At 28.4% G+C, this 12,000-nt stretch overlaps 2 protein-coding genes across 6 annotated transcripts in view; both read right to left on the bottom strand.

The window, feature by feature from the left end:
* Nucleotides 1-797: 797 nt before the first annotated feature.
* On the bottom strand, nt 798-2,974 carry LOC115238174. Its single transcript, XM_029811769.1, has 3 exons — nt 2,571-2,974; nt 1,050-2,060; nt 798-840 (listed from the first exon to the last, which is right to left on the bottom strand). The coding sequence occupies exons 1-3, from the start codon at nt 2,705-2,707 to the stop codon at nt 798-800; spliced, it is 1,191 nt and encodes a 396-aa protein (XP_029667629.1). The 5' UTR covers nt 2,708-2,974.
* Nucleotides 2,975-8,293: 5,319 nt separating this feature from the next.
* Nucleotides 8,294-12,000, bottom strand: part of LOC115238162 (altered inheritance of mitochondria protein 21-like) — a 12,198-nt gene continuing 8,491 nt past the window's right edge. The window contains exons 8-11 of one of the 5 annotated variants that reach the window (XM_029811754.1): nt 11,737-11,786; nt 10,852-11,010; nt 10,329-10,487; nt 8,294-8,748 (exon numbers count right to left, since the gene is read on the bottom strand). In XM_029811754.1, the coding sequence (XP_029667614.1) occupies nt 8,364-8,748; nt 10,329-10,487; nt 10,852-11,010; nt 11,737-11,786 (753 nt within the window). In that variant the 3' untranslated portion in view covers nt 8,294-8,363. Of the gene's footprint in view, nt 8,749-10,328; nt 10,488-10,851; nt 11,011-11,736; nt 11,896-12,000 lie in introns of all 5 variants that reach the window. The other 4 variants (XM_029811755.1, XM_029811753.1, XM_029811756.1 and 1 more) reach the window with 4 other exon arrangements.

Genomic DNA, 12,000 nt, shown 5'->3' with positions numbered 1-12,000 from the left:
AAAATGGAAATAAAATAGAAATAGAAATAAAAATAGAGATAGAATCAATATTAACAGGCTTATAAAACATTTCAAACATGTGGAAGATTTCTTTCGACGAATTTTTATATCCGTATCTTGAATATATTCCGGTTTTTTGTTTTTTTCAGCTTTATCATACGTTATCATATATTTCGAAGCAACTTTATTAATAAGCATCCTTACTAACTGTGATAATATTAGAAAAAGGAATATTAGAATTCTGCAAGCAAATTTGGATATTACGTTCAAACATTTCCACTGTAATGATTTATCTTTAGACATTGATGTTGATGTAAATTTTTCAAGGAATTTCACGAATACCTCATCGTTCATAGCTTCCGCTTGATCGTCTGTTGGCTCAGATGCAGGTGAATCTGATGTATTATCGTGAATATCTGCCGTTAAATCCATAGATTCCTCTGCTTTCGTATTTATTATTTGACATTTATCTTGATTTTCTTTCGGTTTATTGTCACTGTCATTCTTCTGAGTGGATTCTTGCGATGATTGAGATTTTAGCTCAAGTGTGGATTTTGATGTACTCGGTTGTGCGATTTCAGTAGCGCTCGATTCCGTACCGGACGATTCCATTGGAGACGATTCTGTAGTAGACGGTTCCGTAGTAGACGATTCCGGTAAATTTAATGTTTTGGTTTCAGATGAATAGTTACATTCCGTAACATTTATGCCTGCATTATTGTCTGCTAATATCTGGCCTCTATTGATTTTTTTAAATGAAAAAACACTTGATTAATGTGATATCTTATCTTTCTTAGTTAATCGCAATCGTCGTCTGCTAACACCTGGTCTCCATTGTTTCTTTAAATAAAAAGACGCTTGATTAATGACATGCGATATCTTATCATTCTTAGTTAATCGCATGTTTTAGATCTCGAATCGTAACGTTATGTTAAATAAAGACAGATCAAACTTTCAATTATATATTTAAAATATTTCTAAATTTTATTTTCAATATTTACTAATATGCAATGTCATTTTAAAGTAATTCTAATTAAAGAATATAATACCTAATGTAATCTGTTCGATTTGATGAAGCCTGCTCGATGGATGTCTCTGTCGTACTGTCTGAATTGTTTTCTCGAGGGATTTGTAACTTATAATTTGTATAGAGATCTGCCTCAAATATTAATAATAATAATTCATTGTACCCGTGGCATATATCTATCTTTTTTGACATTTGTTCGCAAATACAGTTTGACGCTTTCAATTGATCCATGCAGGATAATTCTGCAGGAGATGACTCCATAGAGTATGAACCCTCATAGTTTTTCGATTTATTGTCACTTTCAATCTTCTGAATGCATTTTTGCGAAGATTGAGATTTTAACTCGAGTGCGTATTTTGGTGTTGATATCAATTCTGCAGAATTCACAGGGTCCAAATATTCCTTATTATCTGTAGTTTCCGGTTGATCGTCTGTTATAGATGTAGATGGAATATATGCAATATCGTGAATATTTGTCATTGAATCTATAGATTTTCCAACTTCCAAATTTTTCACTAAAGCGTCTGTAAATCTAAATGACGATAATTCATCGATCTTCTGACTCATCTCACGATTTTCTTTTTCCTTATTTTGATAATCTTTCGATTCTTCGCCGCTTTTGCTGCTATTGGTCGTACTATCTGAATTGCGTTTTCGAAAGTTTCGTCTACCATATATGAAATTATTGCGTATTTCTAACCATTTTTTCGCCAATTTTTGAATACGTAAAGTGTCTAATTTGCTAATATAATTTGAGATCGTGTTCATTGCCATGTCCAATGATTCCTTAGGTTCCTCGTTGTTTTTCAATTCACTATCAATCTTCTGAATACATTCTTGCAAATATTGAAGTAGTTCTAGTGCGGATTTTGATCTATTCGATCGCGCGATGTCAGTAGCGTCCAATTCTGTAGGAGATAGTTCCGTAGTAGACGATCCTGATAAGTTCATTGTTTCGGTTTTAAATAAATAGTTACATTTCGTAACATTTATGCGTGTATCATCATCTACTAACACCTGGTCTCCATTGTTTCTTTAAATAAAAAGACGCTTGATTAATGACATGCGATATCTTATCATTCTTAGTTAATCGCATGTTTTAGATCTCGAATCGTAACGTTACGTTAAATAAAGATAGCTCAAACTTTTAATTATATATTTAAAATATTTCTAAATTTTATTTTCGATAATTACAAGAAATGCAAATATTAATATTTACGTAAATAAATTTTTAGTTCTGCATTTCTATCTCAAATAATTTAATCTTGTATAAAAATTGTTTTAATTGCGAAAATATCTTTCCTTGAAATTATAATTTTTAATTATACAAGAAAATAATACGCGTATATGTACAATGTTATTTTAAATAATTCTTAATAATTTCAATAAATCAAAATTATCAAAAAATATAAAGGCAAGTAAATAAAATTTTATTTACAGATCAATATTAATTTCATTATAAGTTTTCATAATAATATTAATTTTTAATATCTTGTAATAGGCAATATTAATTTAAAGTAATTCTAATCAAAGAATATAATACCTAACGTGATCTATCCAACTTGGTGAAGCCTGCTTGACGGATGTCTCCAAAACACGCCTCGGTATAAAGCGAGACGATGATTTCTCGTCGGAGTCAGAGGAATTGTCGATATTCGGATATTCGTACTGCTTCTCCATAATATCAGATTGTAAAGGATTGCAGCGAAGAAAGAGAGAGTTTAAAATTATATCAGCACACAATCTAATCAGAATATAACTGCCACAGCATATTGATTAAAAAACACATCAAATGTCTTCAACACTATTTGTTGTTTTCTTTTTATTATTCTTTATCGTGCGAGTCTTTGTCGTGTTGACAACATATTAGATCGAATTTGCCAGCAATCCGAATTTACTCGTTACTTCTTTGCGCAGCACTGTTATATTTGATTTCGATGTTTCCAATATTTCGGGACAATCTCAACTTCTGCTCGGATATCGATCAGCGAGGATAAAAAGCTCTCAATGCGACGCGCTTTTAATGCTAAATCAATTATTTTTATTTTACGCGTAAACTTTTATTTAAAAAAACATACATTTAAAATAAATATGATTATCTTATTGTTCAAATTTTTCCATAAAATTTATTAATATATCCTTTATCTTATACATCCTTTATCTTATTATCCATTATTTCATTATTCTAATTTTTTTTTTAAATTACTAATATATATCCTTTTGCTAGAAAATTATTCGCAAATTAACATAAGTCGTTATATTTAGCTAACATGATAACACATGTATCATAATTTTTACTAAATTTATTATAAAAAATTTACAGTGTAAAAAGTATAGCATCTTGTACATCATGATGATACGTAAAATAGTGAAGAAATAATGTCACATTAAATCGTGATAATGTCATTGCGCGTCATACGTTATAATTTCGGAGTATGTTAGCTTGTTTTACGTCAGTTGGAAAGAGAAAATTACTGATTTTATCAATTTATTAAATTTATAATTAGTATATCTTGATGAATAAAATTTTTTTAAATAATATATGGGAAAATAGCAGAAATTAATAATGCAATTTACTCAACATCAACAAAATGCTTCTACAGCATTATACCACACAATTGTTTATAAAAACCTAATTTAAAAAATCTAATAAAAGCAAGTAAAAAAAATAGCAGTATTACATAACATAATGATAAAATATTAAAGAGCAGAACAGAACATAAATGTTATACATTTGCAAAAAAAAATTTTGTATTCTAAATTCAATACTTAACGGCAGTTTGGATGTAAATTAAATTTTAATAAAGAAAAAAGATAAATTTAATAAAAAACATTAAATTAAATTTTTACATAAATTCTTCATTGTTGTTCTACTCTATAATTTATTACTTGAGCGAAATCAAAGGTAGAAGCATGGGCAACTCTTTTATGTTACATTACTTCTGAAAAATGCCGTTTTTTTTATTACTACTGTATCGACGTTTTTATCGTAAAGCAATAAAATTTTATAAAACACATTCTCGTGGACAAGAAACACACTTTATTCTGCTCATATCTTTGCCGATAAAAAACAGTTTATTTCTATTTAATGCATATTTTCTATTTTACTGCGTATTTAAATATTTCGGTTTTAATATAATTTAATTTAATATAATATAATTTAATTTGCTTTGTGGATGAAAGGCTGAACGTCTGGTCTATAATAGTTCTAGATTCCGACTGGAAGGCATCACAAATATTTAAAGTCACAAACTGCTTTTCGAACAAGATTTAAAAGACAATTTACGAAAAATTATCACTTTGTTAATAACAATTCTCAAAAGTTACAATGACATGTATTTATATCTTGTTTTCTTCATTTCTGTTTTGCGAATCAGAGCATGCATTCAAGGAACTTTTAACCAAATAAATTATCTGATATTTATTTTTAGAAAATTTATCTAATATTTAGTCATTTATTTTGATTGTAAATAACTAATGTAAATATTAGCAAAAGTATTTGCTACTCGAAACATCGATAAGAGAAATAAATATGTAATCCTGCTAAGATTTAATCTTAATAATTTCTTAAATATTTATTTGTGCGACAATTATCGCGTTTTATGTTTCAAAATCATTATTAGTAAAAAATCGCTTTTGATAGTTTTGTATCAAAAGATTCAAAAGATCTATTTATTTCTACATGTTTTGTATTGTATCGTCTCTTTTTTTTTCTGAAACGTGCTTGTTTATTTTTGCCTTGCTCGATGCAAATATGTATGAAACCGTGAGAATCGACACTGCGGATATCACAAGTTCAAACCCAATCTCACCAGCGTACAATAGCACTAATAATAAATTGTAATTGTCTACGATCGTATCAAAATGAAAAATATATCGAGTATTTTTGATGAAAGAATGTTGAAACCGATGAAACAAAACTACCAAAATTTATCACGATGTTTGTTGTCTTTTTTACCTTCTGTTAACATATGATTCTATTATGTTGACAAGACATGCTCAGAATCGGATTAATTGCATTTATTCCTTTTTAGACGACACAGTTATTATTATTATTATTGCTAATTGCGATTCGGAGAAAGTAAGGAGTCTTGAGGCGTTTACGTTTTCGAATAAACGGATCAACGATTGTATTGCGTAACGAAATAATTCTATAGGAAATATGAAAGGACGCCAACAACATGTGTATCTATATTATGATTGTATAAGATCTCTCTCTCTCTCTCTCTTTCTCTTTCTCTCTCATAGAAATCAATAGATATCAAAATTGCAATGTCATCGCGTGTTACGCGCGATAATTTCAAAGCACATTACATGTAATGCTACTTTATGTTACTTATCAACTCATTATGTTTATAATTGATCGGTTAATACTGGTTAATAGACATAATTGAATAATTGCACAAAATATTTTCCGGGGTAAAAATCGTAGCTTTAAAGCTGTGACAAATCCATCTAATAATTTGCAGCAATATAATTGTATAACAAAAGAGTTAATTAAAACATTTTTTAGAGAAAAGCGAGTAATTTTAATCAAAACTGCTATAACAAATTTTTAATTACTTGTAATTTTGATAGAATATATAAAGAAATGAAATAAGAGTAAAACTAAAAGCGCGCAATGTAATACAGTTTCGTGGCATTACAAATATTATATTTTATCAGTTGTATCACATTATCAATGTAAAAAGCAAAAAACAGATATTTTCTATCATAAAAAGACGTAACGTTATGTGCGTGCACAAAAGCTAAGTAAAAAAGAAATAAGTAGAGTATAAAAAGAGGACATTTATAAAGGAAAATCGAGATTTAATAAAATCAAATCATATTTAATAATCGAATCATATTTAATAAAATCATATATGTAAATGCAGATCAATCATTTTATGCCACATTTAATATTCAAGCAATTATCATTGACTATATAATTTATCATCTAAAGTTTTTTAATTCCGTATTACTTTTAACGCTAAGTTAATTATTTTTATTTTACTCGCAAGTATTTATTTAAACATATATATTTTTTTTAATTTAAAAAAGACATAACCATCTTACTGCATAATTAACATTTTATTTCACACATACGCAATAAAAAATTTATTCATAAATATATAAAAAATACTAATACAAAGTAGCGACTACATATAATCAAATTATTGCTCATAATCGAGACATTATTACGTGTATATATAATAATTATTATTACAAATTAAAAATAAAAATATTCAGCAAAATATAATTTAAAAGAATTAAGTAATAGATTCAATGCGCTTTTTAAGATAATTCATATTTGTAGAATCAGAATGTAATAGTTATACATATATGTAGTTATTACTTATATGTAATAGTTATACATATACGTAGTTATTACTTATATATAATAGTTATACATATATCTATAAAGCATTGAAATACATACGCTCTTCTTTTATAATATATTTATGCTGAATATAATAAATTTATCGGATTTGTAGATATTTTTTGTAGTTTCAAAGTTTAACGCATTATAATTTTTCTCAATGATTACACACAATTAACATTTTAATCTACAGTACAAACTATTTATACAGTACAAAAAGACACATTTTTTATATATCAAACTAACATTGATAGTATAATTTATATAATTTTATAGCTAAGAAAAAAAAAACAATTGCGAATAAACTTTTTAATTGTATAAGAACGACTGATGTACTAGCAACGTATCGCAGCGTAAAGCCTAAGCTAATACATGAGCATTACGTGTCATTACGAGGGTATATACATACGGAATGACCGCGGTCGCTTGCTTATAAATCGTCATAAATTCAAAAATGTGATTAAGAAAATAAAACTTAGCAAAGTCCGAGATATTACGTATGTCGGGAGTCCTAATCAATGTGAGTTTGTTTAACCGTGCGTAGCAGCGCGTTGATTACGCCGGACGTACGAGTAAACAACACATCACGCATCATCTCCTACAAAAATCACCGCTCGTTTTTAGTACAATCCGAAAGTAACGCATACGAAAATTTCATCACGCGTTCACATTAACGGATCATGACTGAAAATCATATGCAAGTTGGCTTTTAATGCGAAAATAAAAATCTTGTTCTTTCCTATTAGTTATAAAAATTATCTTTTACATCGAAAGCTAGTGAGATAATAAGCTAACGGTCTAATTAAAAAATGCGAAAATGCAATTTGACATATTTATAAAATCTAAAAAATACTTTCAATTATTTGTAGTCCTATTTAAAAAATAGCATGAAAATTATTGCAATTAATTACAATCGAGAATGTGTAAAAAAATACTTATTATTTAATCGAATATTGTTATATTAGATGCAATACAATAATTTTAGTCTCGTTTCCTTGGAAATAATTATGTATGATCTTTATTGTCTAGCAATCATATTCTTTTCGGCAATCGGGAATATCTTCTATCAAATATCGTTTAATATTATTGATCTCATCTTGAGAGAATGTTTGTCTTATATTTTTCGAAATGTTTATAATATATTGGTCTAAAGCAGTATCGGTCAAAAGTTTGTAGGGAATAACTTTGACATTAACATCTGCTTTGATAAAAGTATCGTTTATTGTTTTCATAGTTTGATATATCTCTTTTCTACGCTTCAGATCGTCCTCCATTTCTTCGATTGTAAAAACAGCCAATATCGTAAACCGCCGATCGTTATATGCTTCTTGAAACGTTTCCACATAATTTATAACAGTTTTGGAATGCTCTCCTCTTAAATTCTCTATGACAATAAAATCCGGAAGCCAAGGTAAGGGATCGTTTTTATTCTTTCTGCGTAATTTTTTTCTCATAATGTCCACCGTGTATGATCTGTCGATGATTGAATCACCAACGAGAGCTACTACTTTTAAAAGAGGTGTATCTTGCTGAAGATATTTGGTCAAGGCTCGTACAGTATTATCCTGATCGAATATCATTTTCTCCAATTCGACAACAGCAGTTTTAAGAGGATCAGTGTGCTTATCACTCTGATTTACATTCAAAAGTCCAGAATAGTATAGAAAAAATAGAGATAATATTAACAAGATTATAAAACTTAATATAATAAGACAACAGTTCAGACGACATTGCGTTCCTGTTTTATTTTCGTGAGGAAATTCTTCCGGTTCGTCCGGAGCTTTATCAATTGTTTTATCTTTTGGAGAAACATATTTTACAATATCAGAGACCGTTTCCAAAGGTTGATTGATTTTATCCTGCTGTGGTCTATCCTCAATCACTGATGCAGTAGGCTCTATAGCGTCCTCATATTTCTCATCGCTCGTAGTTTCTGGTTGATTGTCTGTTGGCTCAGATGCAGGTAAATCTGATGTATTATCGAGATTTTAGCTCGAATGCGGATTTTGATGTACTCGGTTGTGCGATTTCAGTAGCACTCGATTCCGAACGTGATCTATATCTCTTTAAAATAGACATTGCCTTATCTCTGATTGAAGGTATTTCTTTTTTCTCATACTGATTGTTTATCAATATAGTGTCACTTTTACTCTTCTGAATGCATTCTTCCGAAGATGGAACTTTTAACTCGAGTTCATATTTTGATGTAGTCGATCGCTTGATTATAGTAGCAACCGAATCCGAATCGGATTCCGTAGACGGTTCCGTAAAAGACAATCTCGGTAAATTCGTTTCGACTTTAATTGGACTACGTTCCATAAGCTTCATACATTCTTCATAGTCTGCTAATATATGGCCTCTACTGTTTTTTAAAATGAAAAAACATTTTGATTGAAAACATGTGATATCTTATATTTCCTCCTTAATCGCACGTGTTAAATCTCGAATTGCCACGTTACGTCAAATAATGACAGTTCAAACTTTTAATTATAAATTAAAAATATTTCTAAATTTTATTTCCGATGTTTACAATATATGCAAATACTATTATTTATGTAAAGAAGACATATATACATATGTAAAATATAAATATATATAATATTAATTGGTAAAAGTTTGGATTAACTTACACATCACAGATCGTCTTCATTTTTACATATATTATAGAAGGTATACTCCTAAGTAATACACGCTTTGAATTTTGTAGCGCTTCCTTCTTGTATATAAATTGTTTTACCTGTAAAAATATCTTTTCTCAAAAATAATAATTTTTAATTCTATAAGAAAATAATACGCGTATAGTATAATTAATAGTATATAAGTAATATACAGTATAATTCTAAACAATTCTTAATAATTCAAATAAATTCAAATAATTAAAAAATATCAAGAAAAGTAAATAAAACTTTTTTTGTAGGATATACATATATACATATATACATATATACATATGTAAAATATAAATATATATAATATTAATTGGTAAAAGTTTGGATTAACTTACACATCACAGATCGTCTTCATTTTTACATATATTATAGAAGGTATACTCCTAAGTAATACACGCTTTGAATTTTGTAGCGCTTCTTTCTGGTTCCAGAGATATGCGATTTTGAAGTATCATAATTTTCATATTTACTTGTATCATCTTTTCGTTATATATCCTATGTTATATCCTACTTACATGATCATATTTTTTTGTTTACATTTGCTTGTTATTACGTCACTATCAATATTTCTGAATTACTGTTTAGTTTAAGAATTTCTTTTAGTTTACATATATTTGTCGATATGATTTAATAATATATAAAAAATAATATACTGCTTTCTTTTGTAATATATTTCTAATTTTACCTGAATACCTTATTTAAAAAAAAAGTATTCATTATTATATATAAAAATAACAAGAAAATCTTTAAATAAATGCGTGAGTGGCGGAGAGGCCTCTCCCCCTGCAACACAACGAGAAAAAATCTAACCTAACCCAACCCATGTCCCAGGGATGAAATATTCCTTAAAATAATAAAGATTCACTCCACGACATAAATTGAGTTACATTAGTTTTTAATGGAGTGGGGGTACAGGAAAAGGGGCGAAAACCCTCCCCGCCTACGCGTTTCCCCTATAATAAAGTTGAATTATGTCAAGGACAAAGTTAAAGTCATTAGAGCTAAATTTCATTTTCTTAAAATGTTAATTTTATCATCCTACAAAATTGCATATCTCAGGAATCAGAAGAGAGCGCTACAAAACTCAAAGCGTGTATTACTTAGGACTGTATTTTCTACAATATATATAAAAATGAAAATGATTCGTGATGAGTAAGTTAATCCGGACATTTACGTATTAATATCATTATAAATCTTAATAATAATACTAATTTAAAATATCGCATAGCAAATGATATCAGTTTGACAAAATTCTAATCGAAAAATATAATACCTGGTTTTATCTATCCGACTTGTTGAAATCTGCTCGACGGGAGTCTCCAAATCCTGACTCGGTATAGAAGAAGACAACGATTTCTTTTCGGACTCGCAAACATTCTTGATTTTCGAAGATTCGGGTTGCCTTTCCGTAATATCAGATTGTAAAGGTTTGCTGCGTAAAAAACACAAATTTGTTAATAACATAGTTACATACGTTTGTATTTTATTATGTCCATATCCATTCTGCGAATTGGAACATGTATCAGAAAGATTAAAGTTGATGAATTTTCTTGATATCTATTTAGTCTCTCTCTCTTACAAGCGAATAAGGTAATGCTTACAGAAAAATGTACAAAATGTGATTTCAGATTAAAACAAATGAATATATAATAGCGTTAAGACAAACCAGAATAAAACAATGAATGTTTATCAACTCGGACATATAAAGACATATTGTAAAAACATAGAAGTTTTAATTATATTAAACATTATATTAAATATTAGTTTGAAGTTATTACAATCGGAGAATATATTACCTAATAGATTCTTCTCGATTGGATGAATCCTGCTCGGCCGGTGTCTCCAAATCCTGACTCGGTATAGAAGAAGACAACGATTTCTTCTCGGACTCGCAAACATTCTTGATTTTCGAAGATTCGGGTTGCCTTTCCGTAATATCATATTGTAAAGGTTCGCTGCGTAAAGACACAAATTTGTTAATAACATAGTTACATACGTTTGTATTTTATTATGTCCATATCCATTCTGCGAATTGGAACATGTATCAGAAAGTTTAAAGTTGATGAATTTTCTTGATATTTATTTAGTCTCTTTCTCTCTTACAAGCAAATAAGGTAATGCTTACAGAAAAATTTGCAAAATGTGATTTCAGATTAAAACAAATGTATTTATAATAGTGTTAAAACAAACCAGAATAAAACAATGAATGTTTATCAACTCGGACATATAAAGACATATTGTAAAAACATAAAATTTTAATTATATCAAACATTATATTACACAATACTTAAACATTACTTAAACGTTATTTTCTAAGTTTTGTTATATTTTTTTGAGTGATAATCGTTGTGTTTGACATTTCAAAATTATTATTATTATTGAAAACGCTTCATCTCAAAGTATCTGCTAAACATTATTTTTATTTTTTTTTATGATCTTGAAATATATTTCTCCCAAAAATATAAATTTATCCAAAAGTGTTACGAAATCTGCTTTTTATACATTTTTAATATATTTATTATCTTTACTTTTTTCTTCTAAAATGCTTTTTTATATCCTTGTCTTGCTCCGGTTACAGATTGATATTAATTTCATTAGAAATTTTAATAATATTATTAAATTTTAATATCGCGTAAAATGCGTTATTAGTTTAAAGTTATTACAATCGGAGAATATATTACCTATTAGATTCTTCTCGATTTGATGAATCCTGCTCGACGGGTGTCTCCAAATCCTGACTCGGTATAGAAAAAGACAACGATTTCTTCTCGGACTCGCAAACATTCTTGATTTTCAAAGATTCGGGTTGCCTTTCCGTAATATCAGATTGTAAAGGTTTGCTGCGTAAAAAACACAAATTTGTTAATAACATAGTTACATACGTTTGTATTTTATTATGTCCATATCCATTCTGCGAATTGGAACATGTATCAGAAAGTTTAAAG

This window comes from Formica exsecta, unplaced genomic scaffold, assembly GCF_003651465.1.
Source record: "Formica exsecta isolate Colony F162 unplaced genomic scaffold, ASM365146v1 scaffold323, whole genome shotgun sequence".
NCBI lineage: Eukaryota > Metazoa > Arthropoda > Insecta > Hymenoptera > Formicidae > Formica > Formica exsecta.
Note: the sequence above shows the minus strand (reverse complement) of the source record. Positions and strands in the feature narration are given on the sequence as shown.

Coding starts and splice junctions, on each gene's coding strand:
- LOC115238174 (XM_029811769.1), bottom strand. CDS start 2,707: ATGGAGAAGCAGTACGAATATCCGAATATCGACAATTCCTCTGACTCC. Junction 2,061..2,570: donor AGTTGGATAGATCACGTTAG/GTATTATATTCT, acceptor TTTTATTTAAAG/AAACAATGGAGACCAGGTGT. Junction 841..1,049: donor AATCGAACAGATTACATTAG/GTATTATATTCT, acceptor TTTTATTTAAAG/AAACAATGGAGACCAGGTGT.